This window comes from Oryctolagus cuniculus, chromosome 14, assembly GCF_964237555.1.
Source record: "Oryctolagus cuniculus chromosome 14, mOryCun1.1, whole genome shotgun sequence".
Lineage (NCBI taxonomy): Eukaryota > Metazoa > Chordata > Mammalia > Lagomorpha > Leporidae > Oryctolagus > Oryctolagus cuniculus.
In genome coordinates, this window is record NC_091445.1 from 97,256,656 (window position 1) to 97,278,314 (window position 21,659).

Consider the following 21,659-nt stretch of genomic DNA (forward strand, 5'->3'; position numbering starts at 1 on the left):
CAGGAGCCAGGAGCTTCTTCCAGGTCTCTCACCTGGGTGCAGGGGCTCAAGCACTTGGGCCATCGTCCCCTGCTTTCCCAGTCCATAAGCAGGGAGCTGGATCGGAAGTGGAGCAGCTGGGACTTGAACCAGTGCCCAGGTGGGATGCTGGCATCACAGGCCGTGGCGCCATCCACTACATCACAACACTGGGGCCCGAGTTTCTTTTATTTTTCCTGGCTATCAAATCTTTGTGTTCATCGTAGAAAAGCTAGGAAGCTGAGAGCCCCCAGTACCGGGGCCGCCGGGCAGTCCTCCCCAGCTCTTCCTCGCACAGCGCTCCGCGCCGGGCGGCTCCGGGCTGCTCTCCTTCGGCTCCACGTCTTGGGAGCGTCATTCCGTGGTGCTCACGGGGAAGGCCAGCCTGTGCTTCCTTCCAGACGTGTGGTCTTCCAGTGTCCTGCACGCGTTGCTTCCCGACCCCCAGCCAGGGGCGGGAGTGCTGATGTGCCGTGTAACAGGAGGTCGCATGCAGCGGGCAGTAGACCCCGGGGGCCTCGTGGTGGCAGGAAACGTTCCTCGGGCGGTGGGGGCAGCACCGTGCCCGGGCAGTACTGCAGGAGCACCAGCATGGCCGCCTCACACCCCTGCTCCTGGAGGTCCGTTGTGTGCCGGCCCACACAGCACTGCCCCGTGACAGCAACGCCCGTGGACTGTGAGGGTCCCGCGCTGGCGAGTGTGGGCCACACCCGAGTTCACAGAGGTTGGGGCGGGCTTGGCACACACAGCTGCCTCTGGAGACGCCCGTGTGCCCTGTCTAGTGCCTGGTTCCGGTTCTGGCTCCTCTGCTTCCAAACCGCTCCCTGCTAACGCGCACCGTGGGAGGCGGCAGTGATGGCTCAAGTGCAGGGTCTCTGTCAGCGCAGGGGAGACCAGGGAGGGGTTCTGGCTGCTGGCCTCAGCCTGGCTCAGCTCTGGCTGCTGCTGCAGCCTTCTGGGGAGGGGACCACAGATGGGAGATCCCCCACCCCGTCTCTCTCCTTGTTTCCCTGCCTCTCAAATACACTGCGAAACAGGTGTCTCAGATTGCATGGCAGTGGGGCGAAACGGTGCTGCGCACTTCTGGGGAGGTGGGGGCCCCTCAGGAGCAGCTTCAGGGAGCTGCACACAGAGTCTCTGTCGGGGCTGTGGTCCAACCCTGCCAGGAGCACTTCTGCCACACAGAGCAGGTGCCTGTGTGGACATGGGCCTGGTAGGGTGGTAGTGGGGGCCAGGGAAGAGGAGTGCCCGTGTCCACCTGCACCCCATGTCTACCTGCACCCCCTGTCCACCTGCACCCCCTGTCCACCCGCACCCCCATGTGTCGTGTCCACCTATACCCCTCGTGTCCACCTGCACCCCATGTCTACCTGCACCCCCGTGTCCACCTGCACCCCTGCGTCCACCTGCACCCCATGTCCACCTGCACCCCATGTCCACCTGCACCCCATGTCCACCTGCACCCCCATGTCTACCTGCATCCCCATGTGTCGTGTCCACCTATACCCCTCGTGTCCACCTGCACCCCATGTCTACCTGCACCCCCGTGTCCACCTGCACCCCTGCGTCCACCTGCACCCCATGTCCACCTGCACCCCATGTCCACCTGCACCCCCATGTCTACCTGCACCCCCATGTGTCGTGTCCACCTATACCCCTCGTGTCCACCTGCACCCCATGTCTACCTGCACCCCCGTGTCCACCTGCACCCATGTCCACCTGCACCCCATGTCTACCTGCACCCCATGTCCACCTGCACCCCATGTCCACCTGCACCCCATGCGTCGTGTCCACCTATACCCTTCATGTCCACCTGCACCCCCTGTCCACCTGCACCCCCATGTGTCGTGTCCACCTATACCCCCATGTGTTGTGTCCACCTGTACCCCTTGTGTCTACCTGCACCCCCATGTGTCATGTCCACCTATACCCCCATGTATCGTGTCCACCTGCACCCCTGTGTCCACCTGCACCCCTATCCACCTGCACCCCCATGTGTCGTGTCCACTTATACCCCCATGTCCACCTGCACCCCATGTCTACCTGCACCCCCGTGTCCACCTGCACCCTCATGTGTCGCGTCCACCTATACCCCTCGTGTCCACCTGCACCCCCATGTGTCGTGTCCACCTGTACCCCTTGTGTCTACCTGCACCCCCATGTGTTATGTCCACCTATACCCCCATGTATCGTGTCCACCTGCACCCCCGTGTCCATCTGCACCCCCGTGTCCACCTGCACCCCCATGCATCGTGTCCACCTATACCCCTCGTGTCTACCTGCACCCCCATGCGTCGTGTCCACCTGTACCCCTCGTGTCTACCTGCACCCCATGTCTACCTGCACCCCATGTGTCGTGTCCACCTGCACCCCCATGTCTACCTGCACCCCCATGTGTCGTGTCCACCTATACCCCTCGTGTCCACCTGCACCCCCGCATCCACCTGCACCCCCGTCACTCACATTGCTGGGTGCACACTCACTGCTCGGTGTCCACCAGGCGCAGCCGGGCACGCTGGGCTCTCGACAGCTCAGAGGGGCCCCCAGCTTCGGCAGCCCAGCGTTCCCCTCCCGGGGAGGACCCCGACTCTGACCTCCCCGCCAGCGTTCCCTGTACTTGGGTACGGGGGCGCACGGTAGGTAGACACGGATCATCCTCTCTCGGCTCCCCGGAGCAGCCGCAGGAATTCCCTCCCTTGGGAATGCTCTGTCTGGGCTCTGAGACGTGTCACTTTGTCGGTAGAGGAATCTGCTGTGTTCATGGTGGTCCCGTGTGGTCCTGGGTGGGGCTGTGTGGCGCCCCGCCCTTGGGAAGGTCTGGAGCCGCACCAGCCGCACCGCACAGGGAGCCCGGGCTCCCGGCCGGCCTCCGGGGGCTGCTGTTCTCTGTGGTTCTGCGAAGTGGGTGCTGCGGTCGTGGTGGCCTTCGGGGCCCTGGGAGCTCCCTCCCCGCAGCTCACGCGTGCTTTCCTCCCCCCCCCCCCCGGTCCCATCTCAGCAGGGTGCGGCGCAAGGAGTTCCGGCGGCCTTCCGAGACCCCAGGCCAGTGCTCCCCGGCCACCATGGGCCCCAAGCTCCCCTCCCTGCGCAGGGTGAGTGTGCTGCCCCGAACCCGTGCAGGAAAGTTCTGGGAATATTGATGGGGAACGCGGGGACGCCACCCAGACAGGAGTGGGACACACAGGGGAGGGACAGCAAAGTGTCTGTGTGTGTGTTTCTGTGTGTGCATGCGTTTCTATGTGTGTGTTTATGTGTGTTTGTATGTGTGTTTCTATATGTGTGTTTAGCTGTGTGTTTATGTGTGTATGTGTGCTTCTTTATGTCTCTGTGTTTATGTGTGTGTGTGTCTGTTTCTATATGTCTGTTTCTATGAGTAGTTCTATATATGTACAGTTCTGTATCTGTGTATCCAAGTTTGTATGTGTGTGTTTCTATATGTGTGTGTGTGTGTTTCTTTTTCTTTTTTTTAACAGGCAGAGTGGACAGTGAGAGAGAGAGACAGAGAGAAAGGTCTTCCTTTGCCGTTGGTTCACCCTCCAATGGCTGCTGCGGCCGGCGCACTGCGCTGATCTGAAGCCAGGAGCCAGGTGCTTCTCCTGGTCTCCCATGGGGTGCAGGGCCCAAGCACCTGGGCCATCCTCCACTGCACTCCCTGGCCACAGCAGAGAGCTGGCCTGGAAGAGGAGCAGCCGGGACAGAATCCGGTGCCCCAACCGGGACTAGAACCCGGTGTGCCGGCGCCGCAAGGCGGAGGATTAGCCTAGTGAGCCATGGTGCCAGCCGTGTATGTGTGTTTCTGTGTTTCTATCTGTGTTTATGTGTCTGTGTTTATCTGTGTTTCTATATGTGTGTGTGCAATACAGAAAGATTTATTCATTATTTGAAAGTCAGAGTTAGGAGAGAGAGTGAGAGGTCTTCTAACTGCTGGCTCATTCCCAAGCAGCCACACAGCTAGGGCTGGGCCAGACCAAAGCCAGGAGGCGGGCCCTCCATTCCTGTCTCCCATGTGGGTGCAGGGACCCCAGCACTTGGACCACCTTCCGCTGCTTTCCCAGGTGCATGAGTAGGGAGCTGGATTGGAAGTGGAGCAACTGGGACTTAAACCAGTGCTCATATGGGAAGTTGGTGTCATAGGCAGAGGCTTAACCTGCTGTGCCACAAAGCTGGTCCCCAAAATTGTGTTGTTATTTAGGGGCTGGCACTGTGGTATAGTGGGTAAAGCTCCCGCCTACAGTGCCAGCATCCTGTACGGGCACTGGTTCAAGTTCTGGCTGCTCCACTTCTGATCCAGCTCTCTGCTGTGGCCTGGGAAAGCAGTAGAAGATGGTCCAAGTCTCTGGGCCCCTGCACCCATGTGGGAGACCCGGAAGAAGCTCCTGGCTCCTGGCTTCAGATCGGCACAGCTCTGGCCATTGTGGCCAATTGGGGAGTGAACCAGCGGTTGGAAGACACCCCTTTCCCTCTCTCCCTCCCTCCCTCCTCTCTGTGTGTAAATCTGACTTTCAAATAAATAAATAAATCTTTCAAACATCATGTTATTTAAACTGAAGCAATCTATGGATACTCTGAAACGTCTCAGCCACAATGCAATGGCCAGATGGCCCAGAGAGTAGAAGCACAGTCGTCTCCACCTGATGGCTCGGCTCAGGGTGCAGAGGTGCAGGGTATCCGTGGGAACCACATTTCAGGTTGAGTCTGCCTCTCTTCCTGGGCCCACGTGTGCCACGCCTCCTCATTATGTGGTCAGGATCTGTGGTGTCCTGTGCCGCCGGGCTCAGAGGCACCACGAGTCCATCAGCGTGGGGGCAGTGAGCAGAGCCCAGGTGCAGAGGGTGTGGGGCTCCGCAGGCTCCTGGCAGCTTTCCTGGGAAATGGAAGGTCAGGGAAAACTGTAGAACACAGATTGGCACAGGCTGTGTACTGCCTGTGTGCATGTGGTCTGCGTATGTAACTCTCCTTGGTTACGTGTGAGAGAGAGAGATGAGCTTTGTGGTGTGTTGTAACATGTGTGTGCATTTGTGTGTGAAGTGTGTGCTGTGCCATGTGTGCCGTGTGTGGGTATGTTATAATACCATCTCTGTGTGTCTTCCACGTGTAAGTGTGTATGGGAGGGATAAACCTTCTGTGTCCATCTATGTGGGTTACATGTTATTTGTGTCTGGGGTGTGTTAGAACTTCTGGATCTCTGTGTGTTGTTATCTCTGTGTGTGTATTGCACCATCTGTCCATGTGTGTATTTTACATGTGGATGCATGTGTGGGGTGTTCCACCATCTGTGTCTGCGTGTGTCACACATGTGTATGCACGTGCCGTGTGTTGCACTGTGTCCCTTCTTCACGGACAGGCAGCGCGCAGGGCTGATGTTAGGAGCCACTGCTCTCTGCACCTGCTCCAGGAAGCCACCTGTAGGTTCCTGGTGGGCTGGGCCAGTTTCTGAGGCTGCGGGGACTGCACTTCTATGTGGGAGGGGCTCTTCTGCCCATTCCTGCAGGGCTTCCGGGAAAGCCCCCTGCAGTCCCTGAGACCCAGGAAGGGGCGGCACCACCTCTGTGCGAGGGACAGTGGAGGCACGGCCTTCAGTGTCTCCTCGCGTTCAGTGAGTTGCTACCACGCTGTGGAAACCCATCAGCCCGTCTGTCCAAGCCCAGACCTCACTGCGGCGCCCAGAGGCCACAGGAGACCCTGTTCAGACGTTCTGCTTTGCTGGGACAGTCCTGGCCAGCACTGCTCTGAGCCCCGATCCTGTGGGTGCCGCGTGGATCAGTGGGGGTCACCCCAGGCATGCAGGCGTGGTGTCGGCTCTGGGATCAGTCAACACAGATAATAAGAGAAGCAGGGACAACAGTCGCAGGATGCTGTCCGTCCTCAGAAGGTTCTCGATGCAGCACGTCGACTTCTGACTGGGAGACTCCGTCACCCGGGAGGCAGCAGGGCACCCTGACTCACGGCTCAGCCAGAGCGGAGCTTTGTCCTTAGGCTGGAGGGGAGACGGGCCACGGGCCAGCAGACCTGAAGCCCCACTGCCTTCCCGTGAGAGAAGCGCAATCCGAAAGCCATGGCGACAGACTGGTAGGAAGAGGCCAGCTCAGCACAGCCGTGGGTACAACGCCCATGGACAAGGCTGTGTTCTGTAGCTGTTTGCTAGCAGCGAGGAGTCCAAACATGGCAGAGAAAACGGAAGCAGTCACAGTAGCGTCGGAAGTAACTCAGCAAACAAGTGTTCACGTTGTACACTGAAAGCTACACAGCCTCTGGGAACGACACTAAGCTCACCGTGATGGCAAGGACGCAAGGTGAACCGACCAGGAGCCCCGGGGTTGCCGTGGAGAAAAGTCCCCAAAATCCACCTGCAGGCTTAGCACTCCCTAGTCAATTCCCAGCTGGTTCTTTTCCTAAAAGGAAGCCAACAGGGGCCGGCACTGTGGTGCAGCAGGTTAACGCCCTGGCCTGAAGCGCCGGCATCCCATATGGGCACTGGTTCGAGTCCTGACTGCTCCACTTCCCATCCAGCTCCCTGCTGATGGCCTGGGGACGCAGCAGAGGATGGCCCGTGTGCTTGGACCCTGCACCCGTGTGGGAGACCCGGATGGAGCTCCTGGCTCCTGGCTTCAGATTGGCCCAGCTTCAGCCGTCCTGGCTGCTTGGGGAGCAAACCAGCAGATGGAGGCGCTCTCTCTCTCTCTCTCTCTCTCTCTCTCCCCCCCTCTCTCTCTCTGCTTCTGCCTCTGTCTCTCAGTAACTCTGCCTTTCAAATAAATAAATCTTAAAAAAAAAAAGCGGGGGGAGGGAAATCAACAAGCTGATCCCAAACATATATGGAAATTCAGAGGCACAGAATAGCCAACATAATTTTGCAAACAGAATAAATTGACCTCACAGTTTATCATGAACTCCTGCAAGTAAGGCAGTGGAATACTGGCCTAAGTGTAGACAACAGATCAACAGAACACAATGGACATTCCAGGGGCCGGCCCTGTGGCGTGGTGGGTAAAGCCACAGCCTGCAGTGCCACCAACCATATGGGTGCTGGTTCGAGTTCCGGCTACTCCACTTCCCATCCAGCTCTCTGCTGTGGCCTGGGAAAGCAGTGGAACTGCACCCATGTGGGAGACCCAGGAGAAGCTCCTGGCTCCTGTCTTTTATTCAGCACAGCTCTGGCCACTGCTGCCATCTGGGGAGTGAACCAGCAGGTGGAAGACCTCTCTCTCTCTCTCTCTGCCTCTCTGTAACTCTGCCTTTCAAGTAAGTAAATAAATCTTTAAAAAAAAGAAAGAAAAAAGGAACAGACATTCCAGAAACAAACCTTCTCCCTTCTGGCCAGTCGGTGAGGGACTGTGGTCAGGGGAGGGGCAGATCATGTTCGTACGTGATGTCATGATGCTTGGATAACCGTATACCAAGAAAACCTTAGTGGAAAACTTAACCCAAGATCAGCTGAAGAGAAATGTCCCCGTGGGAAACAGCACCATCTTTGTTACCTGGGGACTGGCGCTGTCTTCTTTGCCAAGACACCAACTACTTCATATTGAAGAAGAAATGAATAATAATTGCACTTGATCAAAATGGGAAACATTCCCTCTTCAATGGCTGCTATTCAGACAATAAAAACCTAGGACCAGTGTCTAGCACCACCTGCAGCGTCAGGACAGCTCCCTGCTGTGGCCTGGGGAAGCAGCGGAAGGTGGCCCAGGTGCTCGGGCCCGCACCCACGTGGGAGACGCGGAAGAAGCACCTGGCTTTGATCTGGCCCAAAGCTGACCAGTGCAGCCACCTGGGGAGTGAACCAGCAAGTGAAAGATCTCTCTCTTTCTGTCTCTCTCTCTAACTCTGCCTTTAAATAAATACATCTTAAAAATACAATAAAAATATGATTCAGACTAGAATAAACATTTGCAGATCATGTACTTGTATCCAGAGTATTGAAAGGACTTTCAAAACCCAGCAGTAAGGAAAAAGACCAAGGACCTGAAGAAGCCCCTCACCAAGGTGGACACCACAGGACAGTGTGCTCAGCATGCATCTGACGTTAGGGGAATGCAAACTAAAGCCGCACTTGGACTCCACTGCATACCCGTACCCATCAGAAAGGCCACGGCGGGGTTGGCATCCTGACCTAACAGATTACGCTGGCTGCAAGCCCCGGCTGCTCCGCTTCTGACCCCCCTCCCTGCTCGTGGCCTGGGAAAGCACCAGGAGGTGTTCCAGGAGCTCGGGCCTCTGCGCCACGTGGGGGACCTGGAAGGTCTGGGTTCCTGGCTCCAGCCTGGCCCGGCCCAGCCCTGGCTGGCTATTGTGGCTATTTGGGCAGTGAAGCAGCAGGTGGAAGATCTCTGTCTCTCCCTCTCTCTCTCTGTAACTCTGGCTTTCAAACACACACGTAAATCTTAGGAAAAAGAGAAGCCAAGGCAAGGAGCCTCCCGTGCATGCTGGAGAGGACGGAGGCCTCGGGAGTCTCTTTCCTGGGGGGAGCTCAGTGGGACTGTGTGAGGACAGCTGAGCACAGCGCTAGGGCAGCTTCTGAAAAACCTCAGAACCGCGCTCGCGTCGGCAGCACCTCTACTAAAATACAGAGCGGATTAGCATGGCCCCTGTGCGAGGATGCCGTGCAAGTCCGTGAAGCGTTCCGTATTGAAAAACAAACCAACCAACCTCAGAACCTACCCATCTCCCTGGACGTCACTAACAAGGTAACACTGCCCGGCCGATCGGCAGCAGAACTCTGCTTCTCACAGCCTGCAGCCTGGAGCCTCCGGTAGGCTCGGTGTCCGGGAGGCCGTTTTCTGCTTCGTGGGAGACACTGGCTGTTCCTGTGTGGTGGAGGGGGTGGGGGAGCTCTCGGGGTCACCTAGAGGGGCTCCTCCTTCATGTCCCCCATCTTCTGATGCCCTCACACTGGGGTCCACGCGTGCCACAGAAGGTGGACCGTGGCAGCACCGTGTACTGCAGCAAACCCCCTCACGGGGTCTCACACAGAGACCAGCAGGTGCACACAGTGGGGGAGGGGTTGCCCTGCCCTGCGGGACCCTTACCTGGGGCCACGCCCCTGAGGTCCCTTTACTCAAAGCTGACCGAGGGTGGACTTGAGTTCTGTGTGACAACAACTTTACTCATTTTGCAATCTCCCTTCACTCCCCAGCCTGACGGCCCCAGGACCACGTTCTGTGGGTGAGTCGTGACACTGCCGGTCTCTCCTGATGCAGTGGGGAAAGAACTCCTCTGGGAGGGGTGATTAGGTGACACAGCAGAAAATATTCTTATTCCCTTTGAAGGCTTTTGCGCATTATATATACTTCTATAATCTTGCACACATCTTAAGGAATTTTATTAATTTGAGAGAGGCAGGATGACTCTCAACTGAAAAAGCTGCTCTCTCCTGGTTCAGGCCCCAAATCTCACAACACCGAGGGCTTAACCAGGCCCAAGCCAGGGCCCAAAGACTGAATCTGAGCCTCCCACGGGAGTGGCAAGGACCCAAGTAGCTGAGCCTCTCCTCTGGCTCGCAGGGTGTGCAGGGAGCGAGACTGGAAGCCAGGCCCTCCGGTGTGGGGTGCTGGCGTCTTCAGCACTGGGCCACACCACCCGTAAAGAGCACATCCTGAGCGTTGTTCGGTCAGGAGAGAAACCACGATGTGATAGTGATGGGTCCAGTTGGCCAGAGGGCCCTCTGCAGGGCTGAGCCCAGCCCTGCGCTCGGGGCTGTGCCTGTTGGAGGCCCGGAGCCTTGGCGTTAGAGAGCAGGGCCCACCTGGAGCAGGCGATGCCGCTGTGTGCCCGTGGGTGCGGTTAGACCTGGGCAGATCCAGGACGGAGGACTTGCCCAGTATCTCTTTCCAGTGGTAGCTGACAGGGGGTGTTTCCTGTGGCCTGTTCGCCTGTGGTGGGATCACTGGGAGGCAGGGAGGCAAGTTGGCCAGAGCAGATGGAAGACACACCCGAGTTGAACAGGCCCCTCAGTGGCACGCGTGGGCTCTGTCCGTCGGGGGAGGCTGCTCTCCACCCCCGCCCCGCACCCAGCGCCCAGGCCTTTCCAGTTGGCCCTGGTCCAGATGCCTGTGCTGTGTCGTCAGGGGCCTGCAGATGAGAGGGAAGGCACGGGAGCCCCTGCCCCAGCTCCAGCCTTCAGCGGCCTCTGTGCCCACGCGCGCTCCCCTCTCCCTCCCCTCCACGCAGAGCCACGCCCAGGCCGCTGCAGCCACCCATCTCCTGGAGCTCCACTTCGAGCAGCAGCACGGACAGCTCCTCGTGCCGGAAGGTGAGCCCACCTGCTCGTCCCTGTACCCAGGGCAAGGCTGACGGTGAGCCCACCTGCTCGTCCCAGTACCCAGGGCAAGGCTGCAGGTGAGCCCACCTGCTCGTCCCCGTACCCAGGGAAAGGCTGCAGGTGAGCCCACCTGCTCGTCCCTGTACCCAGGGCAAGGCTGCAGGTGAGCCCACCTGCTCGTCCCCGTACCCAGGGCAAGGCTCAGGTGAGCCCACCTGCTCGTCCCCGTACCCGGGGCAAGGCTGACGGTGAGCCCACCTGCTCGTCCCCGTACCCAGGGCAAGGCTGATGGTGAGCCCACCTACTCATGCCCGTACCCGGGGCAAGGCTGACGGTGAGCCCACCTGCTCGTCCCCGTACCCAGGGCAAGGCTGACGATGAGCCCACCTGCTCGTCCCCGTACCCAGGGCAAGGCTCAGGTGAGCCCACCTGCTCGTCCCCGTACCCGGGGCAAGGCTGACGGTGAGCCCACCTGCTCGTCCCCGTACCCGGGGCAAGGCCGCAGGTGAGCCCACCTGCTCGTCCCCGTACCCGGGGCAAGGCCGCAGGTGAGCCCACCTGCTCGTCCCCGTACCCAGGGCAAGGCTCAGGTGAGCCCACCTGCTCGTCCCCGTACCCAGGGCAAGGCTGACGGTGAGCCCACCTGCTCGTCCCTGTACCCAGGGCAAGGCTGACGGTGAGCCCACCTGCTCGCCCCCGTATCCAGGGCAAGGCTGCTGGCCAGTCCTGGCTCTAAGCTCCTCTCTCTCCCAAATTGAGTTTTCGACCCATTGCAAGTCTACAGGTGTCCCAGCCCAGTCAGGCTTTTGTAACAAAAATACCAGCCCTGGACAGCTGAAGAACCGACGCTGATCTTAGTCTGGGGGCTGGGGAGCCAGCGGCACAGCACTGGCTGGTGCGGTGTCTGGTGACTACCTCTGCCTCCTGGTTGGTGGCACCCATGCAGCAGAGCACAGAGACTGTGGTCAGTGCACGCTGGTTCTCACGCGGGCACTGGCCCCACGCACGGGGGCTGCATCCTCAGGACCAACACCAAAGCTCTGCTCCGCAGCCACCATACTGGGCCCAGAATCTCGGCATTGCCCACTGGGGCGGCGGCAGCAGCAGCTCTGTAGCCGCACCACCCACGCTGCCGCTCTCGGCCACGGCCGTGGCGCAGACCTGAGAGAACGTGACAGGCAGCACGTGTCTGTGTGTGTGGCCTGGATGTGTGGCAGGAGCAGGCTGAGGGCACACCATGTGCGGCTCTGTGCGGCCAGCCCCCGGCTGCAGCAGGGGTGCACAGGAAGGGGGGCTCCGTGCTGGGCACGTGGTGGGCGCTGTGCGCTCCCGAGCTTCCTCACGTCTGAGATTTTCACAAGCAGGAAGCACATGGGTGACGGTGTGTGTGAGTGTGCCGGGCGTGTGCCGTGCCGGTGGGCGAGGCACCTGGGGTCCCAGCTGCGCTGAGCCGTGTTGCTGGGAGGCGCTGGTGCTTGGGGCAGGACACCAGCTGTCTGTGACTCCACTTAGGCGATTCCGGTCCACGGCCAGGAAAGCCCGACCCTCAGGCTGGCCAGAGCAGCCGGGGTGACTGCAATCTGGTAATGATGGCCAGCCTGGGCCCCGACCCAGCCTGCGACTGTTGCTTCATCACCTGTGGGTGATCCTGCTGCTCTGACACCCAGCCCCACACGGGGCTCCCGCCCTGGGGGCAGCGCAGCAGCTGGGAGGGGCTGGCACCACGAGGTGCACCTGGGTTCTGGCGTCAGAGGGCCTGGCCGGCAGCGTGGAGGCGTTGCCGGCTCAGCCCCTTTCTTAGTAAGGATGGGGGTGGATGCTGCCTCTGGGAGAGGGAGGTGGGGAGGGCGTTGTGGGAGGAGCTGTGGACCTGGCTCCAGTCTCTGCTCAGAGGAGGGGGAGGCGGGGCGGGGTGGAGGGGGCAGCTGCTGCCCCGCCCGGAGTCACGCCCTTGCCCGGGATGCGGGCTCGTCCTCCAGGCGTCCACCTGTGAATGCCTGGCTCTTAAAGGTCACTCAGTGTTACAGTTGTTTGAGGATTTACTTATTTATTTACCTGAAAGGCAGAGCAACAGAGAGAGAGGTAGAGACCGGGGCGGGTCCTTCATCTGCTGCTTCATTCCCCAAGTGACCACAACCCAGGGGCCAGGAGCCGGGACCCCACCCAGGCCTGTTAGCAGGTGCGTTCGCAGGGAGCTGGATTGGAAGCAGAGCCCTGGAACCTGAAGCTGCTCTGACCAATGCCAGCGTAGCAAGCGCGCCGCGTTGCCGGCCCCGTCTCCCTCTGGATGTAGTCGTCAGATCTCCTCTGCTCTGGGAGACAGACGTCACCCGATGGGTAGCTGTCCTGTGTGTGGGGGGGGGTCACCTCGTCCTCACGTGGGGGGGGAGTCGGTGGCTGTCCTGTGTGTGTGGGGTCACCTCGTCCTCACGTGGGGAGGGGAGTCGGTGGCTGTCCTGTATGTGTGGGGTCACCTCGTCCTCACGTGGGGAGGGGAGTCGGGGGCTGTCCTGTGTGTGGGGGGGGTCACCTCGTCCTCACGGGGGGAGGGGAGTCGGTGGCTGTCCTGTGTGTGTGGGGGGTCACCTCGTCCTCACGGGGGGAGGGGAGTCGGTGGCTGTCCTGTCCTGTGGGGGGGTCACCTAGTCCTCACGTTGGGGAGGGGGAGTCATGGTGTCTGTGAGATCCGTTGTATCTGGAGAGCCTCAGCCATTCTTCTGTGAATGGTTTTACACCCCTTTCCCGGTCTTCCTCCCCGCCCCTGCCAGGCGCGTGTCCATGTGTTGGAGGTGACCCCAGGGGCTGCTGGGTGTCTCTCAGTGGTCTGCGTGGTGCCTGGCCCCTCCTCCGGCCTGGTGGCGGCTGCGGCTCCTCCAGGGAGCGCTGTGCTGGTTACGGGGCTAAGCAGATCCAGGGGTCCTGTGTGGCCCCTTTTAGTTTCTGTCTGTCTTGTGGTCCTGACACTTTGGGTTCCTGTCGTGGCTCCCGTCTGCCTGGTGCACGTTTGGGACGTTCGGCTTGTGAGCTCACTCAGGGGGTTTCTCCAGGTTTTCTTGCTGCTTTGCATGCTGGGACCTGGGGATGGGGTGCTGCTTGCAGGAGCTGTCCCACCCCACTGGCAGTGTGGGTTTTCACGTGGGCTTAGCACCCTTCACTTGTGACATTTCCAAACATCCCCCCTCTGTGACCTCTGTGGTCAGTGTGGGCCTGACAAGGACCCTCCAAGGCCCAGCACAGCTGGGGAAACACCTGCTGGTCCCATCTGCAGAGGGTGCCCAGGAAAGCTCTGTGGCAGCCCCCAGGGTGCCCAGCGCAGCTGACACACGTGGCCCCTGGCGCTGGAGGGACAGGGCCCTCGCTGCTCCTGGGAGCTGCCCTGGCCCCTGCACACTGCGCACGCGTCTCCCTGTGCACAGTTCCACCAGCACAGTCCCGAACAACAGGGGTGTGAGCTCTGGGGTTCACTTATATGCACATTGGGGGTGTTTTGGGGAGATTTATAACAACTTAAAAAGGCTTACAAGACAAACCAAAGAGTATAAAAATAAAAAAAATTAAGAAAATGTTGGATGTCATGAATACATAACATTTGTAGATAATAGTATATTTTGTCACTGCTGTAAAATACACCCGGCTCTGTTATAAAAAGTTAAAATCCACACAGCTTAGCGCGCAGATGGACTTGGATGGCGTCGTGCACGGAGGTGCCGCGTTGGCCTGCAGCTGCCGCCGCCTGGTAGCTGCAGTGTGCCGAGCACGCCAGCACCGCCTCCTGTCGCCTCGCGGACGGCCCCCGGCCCCGTTCAGGGTCCACTGTGTGGGACCTGGTCACTGCTCAGCGCCCCTGCATCTTCACGGCGTGCAGCCCCTCCTTCTGCAACACAGCTGCCGCCTCATCCTCCCGGGTCTAACCCAGTCCTTACCTCGCTTTCCCATGCTTTAATTTTTATTTCAAGTTTGTGTTTTATTCGCAATACCTTCTGGTATCCTGCCACTGCCCCACCCCTACCAAGATTAGATTCCCTGCTCGCACCAACAGCCCCCACGGCTGTCGCATGGACGCACACACCCTATTGCTGCCTACACACGCAGGAAATTTTTAGCAGTGGGCAAGCGCCTGGCCGCCCAGCCTGCGTTTCCCCGACTGATCACCCCGTCAGGAGCCCTGTCCCTCCCCCAGCACCGGCTGCGTCCCCGGCTGCGTCCGCGAGGGCTGCCCCATCTTGTGCAGCTCACGCCCGTGGCTCTGCAGGTGCAGGTGCAGAAGGCGTCTTCCGTGGTGGCGGTCCCATCACCGTCTGCGCTGTGACGAGTGTGCAGGACGCAGTGAGGAACTGACGGCCGCTGTCCACTCGCCGTGGACGGCCCGGCCCTCACGTTCCTCACGGCTTCTCTTTCTGTAGGTCCCAGACCACCACGAGCAAGACCCAGGACGGCCCACCGCAGAAGGCTGCGCTGAGAAGGAAGGGCTGGCTTCAGGTGCGTGCTCTGTGCTTTGGTCCTGCCGGGATCTGCCCAAGCCTGATTTGGTAGAGAACTGAGTATGTGTTGTTTAGAGAGCTAAATATTTTATTTCCTTTTTAAAAAAAGATTATTTATTTGAAAGGCAGAGTTACAGAGAGAGAGAGAGAGAGAGGTCTTCATCTGCTGGCTCACTCCCAAGATGGCTGCACTGGCCAGAGCTGGGCTGATGTTTTCTAAGATTTATTTATTTGGAAGGCAGAATTACAGAAAGATGGGCACACACACACACACACACAGGTCTTCCATCTGCTGGCTCACTCCCCAGGTGACCACAATGACCAGGACTGGGCCAGGCCGAAGCCAGGAGCCAGGAGCTTATTCCATATCTCCCACATGGGTGCAGGGGCCCAAGCCCTTGGGCCGTCTTCTGCTGCTTCCCAGGCCACAGCAGAGAGCTGGATCGGAAGTGGAGCAGCCGGGACTCGAACCAGCGCCCATAAGGGATACTGGCACTGCAGACGGCGGCTTAACCTGCTACACCACAGTGCTGGCCCTGTAAATATTTTCAAATCGGCAGGGGAGAGTCCACACACTTCTCTGGATACATCGGCGGGGGCCGCACGCTGCGGCCTGTGTCCACCTGCAGCCTTGCAGCTGTGCGGGCAGAAGTGGGCTTCTGGTGGTCGGCTCGGCGCGCACTGCCTCCGTCTGTGCTCAGGGTCTCTGCTGAGAATCAGTTGTCCCGAGTACACTGATCCGAGGACTTCCAGCAGCGACGGCGTTTTAGGAGAGAAGCTCTTGGCCTGTGTGCGCTGGCTGGAGGGTTGGAGGATGCCCAGAGTGCAGTGGGGACTGCCGCGCCCGGCGCTGGCCGCCCCGAGAGCCAGAGGGGGTCCATTTGCTGACACACAGCAGCGGGTGCCCCCACCTTGCCCTCCGGTGCGGGCGAGTGAGACTGGGCCACCAGCACTCGGCGAGCAGAGGAGCGCCGTGTGTGTGCGTGTGTGTGCGTGTGTGTGTCCATGTGCGCTCCAGTATTCTTGAGCATCCAGGACAAGGAAGTGCCAGGGCCTCGGCAGAGCAGCACGGGAGGGAGCCGGAGGCTCTGCAGCTGGCCTCTGCCCTGACGGCGCTGCGAGCCTGGAACTCGGCTTGGGAGAGGTGGGGAGAGAAGCCCGGGCTCGGGACACAGCCGCCGTGTGGAGCCCACAGTGGGCTCCTGACGGCCGCCCGAGGCAGCGCTGCGCTTGGTGGCTGGGCCTCAGAGCAGGGCTGAGCCGGCGCACGCCTGCACCCCAGAGTGACCAGGGCTGTCCCCGCTGGGCTGGCTCGGTGCCAGGTGGTGACCACAGTCCCCAGGCGTCTACCACAGCCTGGTTCTGCACTGGGCACGCACGGGGAGGAACTGACCTCACCCCAAGCCTTCAAGGCTCCTTGCAAATGAGGCTACAGAGAAGCCAGCAGTCCTGTGGAGAAGTGAGTGGGGGGCCCTGTGCCCCCTGCACCGGCGGGCGCTGCGGTGGGAAAGACGCGCAAGACGGGCGGAGGACAAGGCTCCAAAACCACAGGGGCGGGGACTCGGCTCAGGGAGGAATGGAGTTCGGAGTAGAGGAAGGGAACCAAATCCCGCCTTTAACATTTCCGGTAGATTGGGACGAGCGCCGGCCAACACTGAGATTAAAGATGCCCGATGCACACGGTTCCGGAGCAGCTCGGATCAGCACGAGAACTGGAGCAATGCAAGCTGAGGAGGGGGCCGAGGGCCCGGCTTGAAGTCTGACGCGGTCGGGGTCTCAGGACGGGGAAGCGGGGGAGGCGGTGCGGGCACAGGTGGTGAGGAGCTGCCGACGGGGCCAGAGGACGACGACTCACAGCTCGCACGGCCCGGGGCGGCCCGGAGAGGCCACGTGCACCCTGGAGCCAGCACAGTACAGTGGCAGACACCTGGGACGGACAGTCTGCTCTCAGTTCCAGCGACACAGGGCAGGCTGACTCCTGCAGAGCCGACAGACGGCAGAAGCCTTAAAAAGCGCGAACACTGGACAGCAAGTGCACGTCCTCAGGGCAGCCGAGGATCGCCAAGTGAGGGTTAGCCTACAGGCAGTGCTCGCAAAGGAATGGATGCAAAATTAAAACCAGCTATAAAAACACCAGTAAGTGAAAGCTTAAACCCAGAATCAGGAAAGCATCAACATCTGGGCTGTGGTCAATCAGAAAACAGACAGATGTCGAATGGGCACTTAGGAGAGAGGGGACGCGAAGCTGGCGGACGTGTGAGGCGTGCCCCCGCCCCCACGCCGCGGGCGCAGGAGCCGTAGGCGCAGCCCAGAGCTCGGAGGTGCCGTCCCCTGCAGGCGAGTGCCCTGGAGACAGCCTGCGGGGGACACATCGGCATGGCCGCTCCAGGGCACACGGGCCAGCCCGGGGCCCTCAGCTCCGCTCCTGGGTCACAAGAAGAGGTGTGATGGGCTCATGTAGCCACGAGTGGGGGCCATCGCAGAGTCCCACCCAGGCTAAGATGAGTGACACACGGCCGAGGTGGCCACCGGCGCAGTGGCCAGCGCAGCGTCGCGTGGAGCAAAAGCCGCACGGGCACGGGGCTCCCAAACAAGCAGGAGGCGGTGGAGTGGGTGAGGGGAGAGGACACGGGCTGCCCCCTCGCTGCTCTGTGGCCCCACCCGCAGTGGGCAGTGGGCGAGGGGAGAGGACACGGGCTGCCCCCTCGCTGCTCTCTGGCCTCACCCGGAGCTGTCACTGAACCTTCACGGCTTATCTTTCTAGATGCACACGAGGGTTTTGTGCGCCCTTGTGCACGGTCCACAGCAGGACAGTAGGACAGAGCCTGGCGGCCGACACTCACCCCTCAGCTTGCTCAGGGCGGGGCGGGGCCAGCCCTGCTCAGCTGGGGAGGACAGTGTGGAACTGTGGGTGAGTCCACGAGAGGCAGCCACGCCTCGCCGGCTGGAGGTGCACCCCAGCCGCACACCAGTGGAGCTGAGGTCTCCACACTTGGCGGGTGCCATGCTCAGACTGGACTTCGGCTGCAGGAGGCGAGCTCCCCACAGCTGCGCCCTCCGTCCAGAGCCCCCCACCAGCTCACAGGCCCTGCCTGAGGCCTTGGCCTCCGAAAGCCCCTTGCTGCATCACTCGGCACCCACCAGTGTCCACCGTGTGTGGTCCCAGGAGAGGAGTCCCCTCGCTCACGGTCCTCGGTCATCAGCGTCACCATCCCCCTGGCAGGGGAGCAGGTACCACGGAGCTGAGCCTGCCACATGTGGTGGGGAGCTGATCTTTCTACAAAAACTGTGCCCACCACGGGACAGCCGGGGGCCGTGCCCACCACGGGATATCAGGAGGCCATGCCCACCACGGGACAGCCGGGGGCCGTGCCCACCACGGGACAACCGGGGGCCGTGCCCACCACGGGACAACCAGGGGCCGTGCCCACCATGGGACAGCCGGGGGCCGTGCCCACCACGGGACAGCCGGGGGCCGTGCCCACCACGGGATATCAGGAGGCCGTGCCCACCACGGGACAGCTGGGGGCCGTGCCCACCACGGGACAACCAGGGGCCGTGCCCACCACGGGACAACCAGGGGCCGTGCCCACCATGGGACAGCCGGGGGCCGTGCCCACCACGGGACAGATGGGGGCCGTGCCCACCATGGGACAACCAGGGGCCGTGCCCACCACGGGATATCAGGAGGCCATGCCCACCACGGGACAGCCAGGGGCCGTGCCCACCACGGGACAACCAGGGGCCGTGCCCACCACGGGACAGCCGGGGGCCGTGCCCACCACGGGACAGCCGGGGGCCGTGCCCACCACGGGACAGATGGGGGCCGTGCCCACCACGGGACAGCCGGGGGCCGTGCCCACCACGGGACAGCCGGGGACCATGCCCACCATGGGATATCAGGAGGCCGTGCCCACCACGGGACAGCTGGGGGCCGTGCCCACCACAGGATACGACTGAGAACTGAGCGTGCTACAGGTGGCCCCAATCCTTCCTGCCCTCTGAGACACACAGGCACTGAGGTGACCTCCCCAGGCAGGCTGGGCCTTCCACCCGCCCGCCCAGGCCCCTGCTCGGTGCACCGATGTGCAAAGGGGCCGACTCTGCCGCCTCCCAGCCCAAAGCTGGGGCCCTCCTGTCCGCTGCAGCCGGGAGCCTTGGCTGCTCCTGTCCCTGCCTCTCCACTTCCCCCCGGCTGACCAGGCCGGCGCTGCCCCCAGGACTGCTGCTGTTCTGGGAGCACTGCCATCCCGCACCCAGCGTTGCTTCCCTGGCCTCGTGGTGGAGACGGCCGGGCCCACAGCGCTCACGCGAGTCGGGCCCCGCAGTCAGCCATGGGAACTGTCAAGCGAAGGCCTCAGCTGGGCGCTCTGCTGCCCACCCGGACTCCCAGGCCCAGAGGACAGGTTCGGGAATGGGCCGGCTGAGGAGCTGTGGCCACAAGAACGCCAGGTACCAGGGCAGGTGTTGAGCCGGTGCCGTGGGTCCAGCCTGGCTGACCTGGAGGGGGGGCGGGCTTCACGTCTGCCCCGTGAGCCGTTCCCACCAGCAGTCGGCTGTGCAAAGATGCGGGTCTCCTGCCTCTGGCGTCCGAGTGAGGAGCCCTGCGTGGCTGGGCGCGGGGCGCGGGGTGGGGGGGCATGGGGACACCGGAAGCACGGGTGCAGGGCGGGGAGACCCCTGAGGCCTGGCCGGGAGCCAAAAGCCCGAGCTGCACACGGGATTCTAAGACGCCCTGGGGCGCTGGGGGGACCCCACCACGCCGCAGCCTAATTTTTAAGAGTTCTCAGTCAACCAAAATAAGCTCCCAGTCAGAGCTCACCAAGAAAACTCCATCGTGAGTGGAAATCGGCAGAAACAGAGAGAACAGAAAGTCAACTTGGATCCCCAGGAACGTCAGCCCTGAAATTATTTGAAGTATTTACAGGTGGGTGCTTTGGAGGCACAGAAACAAGCAAGGGCCTTCTCATGAGGACGTTTTGTGGGTGATCCAAGCGGAGGTTTTGGAAGTAAGAAATGTATTTGTAAACTAAACTCTGGTTAAGCATCAGGCTGCAGACATTGAAACTGGAAAGTAACTGGAAGCCGTTTTGGGAATGCGGCAGGGGCTGTGCGGTAATGGAGGCGAGGGCAGAGGGGCGTGAGGACGAGCCCGCGGGGCCCCAGGAGACGACCCACGGGCGAGGCTGCCGCACTCCTGGCAGGACACACACAGGTCAGGCGCCAGGCAGATGCGGGGCGGGAGCCACAGAGGCGGGCGTCGCTCTTCAGCCGTGCCACATGCCCGACTGTGACAGATAAAAGCCGAGCTCACCACCAAGAGACCCCCACCAGCAGGACCTGGGAGGGGACCATGTGTAGACGGGACAGAGCCATGCGGGGAGCTGATGTCCAGGTTTCTGGGCACACGTGCTCGGTCTGGGCTGAGGTCTACAGCAGATACACCCAGTGCCCCGCCCCCTGCCTTCCAGGCACTGCTCAAGTCTTGGGGCTGCACCCGGGCTGCTTGCTCACCCACAGCCATCAGTGGGTCCCTGCTCCAGACCCCAGGAACCCAGCAGGTGCCCTCAGTGTGTGGCCACACGGGAACCCAGCTGCCCCGTCTGTCGACTGTGATGAGCAGCCCACTGAACCCAGGGAGCCTCGGGGCCCTCTTTCTGGAACCATTCGGGCTGAGGTTGAGCCAGCGGTGCCCCGACTGGGCCGTGGGGCCTGGACCACGCCTCCCACCCACCCCCGCAGAGCTCCACGGTGAGGGTGGAAGGCCCAGGGCAGCCCAGCGTCCAGGGCCCGAGCAGCACGAGTCCTCCTGACCCGCCCCTGCACTGCCCTGGCTTCAGGGCCACGACCACAGGGGTGGCTCCGACTGCACCAGGATCCAGGTTAGAGCAGGCCCTTGGGGCACAGGGGGACAGGAGGGCTGTCCCTAGTTCCCTCCCGCTCCGCGTGCCCAGACACCCTGGACTCTGGACGCGTCCGCAGTGTGACTGTCCTCCTCTGGTCCACCTGGAACAGGCTGGGACCTCATCTCCGTGGCGGCTGCCAGGCTGGGTCCCCTAGCCCAGCCCCCGCCCGCGGGCGTCCTCTGTTCTGACGCCGGCGCCACCCTCCTTCCCAGCACAGGCTCTGGGACACCATCCTCTCTCCAGGCTCCCATCCACACCGCCCTGCTGCGGTGCTTCTGCGTCCCTCCTCTCCCCCAGTGGCCGTGGCGTGGCCGTGGCGAGGGCTAACACGTGCTAAGGCCACATCCAGGGCTCTGGCCCAGTTCAGGCCACTCTCAACAGCAGCCAAGCCCCCTCCCTCCCTGCAGGGTGCACGAGAGCGGAGCCTGCACTTGAACCTGGTCCGTGGCAGCGACCAGCAGTCCTTCAGAGCAGAGCGAGTCTCAGCCCACACGCGGGCAATTGCACAGGCATGCAGACACGCGTGTGCGTTCAGCCATGCCAGCACACCTGTGCCCCAGTGCCTCCCGGAGCTGCCGCCCAGCTGCCTGCCAGGACTGCCCCGAGGCCCAGCGGGGCATGGGGGCTCGCCTGTGGTGGCTGCACACCGCGCTCAGCTCAGGATCCCCCACAGGAGCCCGGCTGCGGGCACCCAGGACACCGCCTCACCCTGCCTGAGACCCCGGCCTCGGCTGCTGCCCCTGCTGGACTTCCAGCTCCCAGCAACCCCTCCTCTCCCTGAGCTCAGGCCCTGCTGCTCCTGAGGGGACGCTGTTGGCCACGCCGGTACCACCATGGCAAGCAGCCTTGGCTGTGGCCCGGGGCACCCCGTGTGCAGCCTGGACGTCCCAGTGCCGCAAGCTCCGACCCTGTGCACGTGCCCAGCCCCTGCACTTGCTCCCACGTCTGCTGATGGATTTGGGGGTGTCTCACCTGTGCCTGGAGCTAAGGCAC

The 21,659-nt window shown here is 61.6% G+C and overlaps 2 protein-coding genes and 1 pseudogene across 27 annotated transcripts in view; all 3 read left to right on the top strand.

Annotated features, from left to right (window-relative positions):
- Window positions 1-16,896, top strand: part of LOC103346006 (palmitoyltransferase ZDHHC11) — a 50,369-nt gene extending 33,473 nt beyond the window's left edge. For 5 of the 26 annotated variants that reach the window (XM_070056943.1, XM_070056932.1, XM_070056941.1 and 2 more), the window contains 4 exons: window positions 3,017-3,110; window positions 9,155-9,183; window positions 10,189-10,270; window positions 10,900-12,612. In XM_070056943.1, coding sequence (XP_069913044.1) covers window positions 3,017-3,110; window positions 9,155-9,183; window positions 10,189-10,270; window positions 10,900-11,131 — 437 coding nt within the window. In that variant the 3' untranslated portion in view covers window positions 11,132-12,612. Of the gene's footprint in view, window positions 1-3,016; window positions 3,111-9,154; window positions 9,184-10,188; window positions 10,271-10,899; window positions 12,613-14,682; window positions 14,759-16,391 lie in introns of those variants that run through there. The other 21 variants (XM_070056948.1, XM_070056944.1, XM_070056954.1 and 18 more) reach the window with 13 other exon arrangements.
- On the top strand, window positions 8,554-8,651 carry LOC138845266 (U6 spliceosomal RNA; annotated as a pseudogene).
- Window positions 16,897-18,015: 1,119 nt separating the features above from the next.
- On the top strand, window positions 18,016-19,807 carry LOC138845264 (calcium-binding protein P-like). The gene has a single exon (XM_070056958.1). The coding sequence runs from the start codon at window positions 18,016-18,018 to the stop codon at window positions 18,718-18,720; it is 705 nt and encodes a 234-aa protein (XP_069913059.1). The 3' UTR covers window positions 18,721-19,807.
- Window positions 19,808-21,659: the final 1,852 nt, after the last annotated feature.

What these genes read in the sequence shown, in the direction of transcription:
- LOC138845264 (XM_070056958.1), top strand. Translation starts at nt 18,016, where the DNA reads ATGTGGTGGGGAGCTGATCTTTCTACAAAAACTGTGCCCACCACGGGA.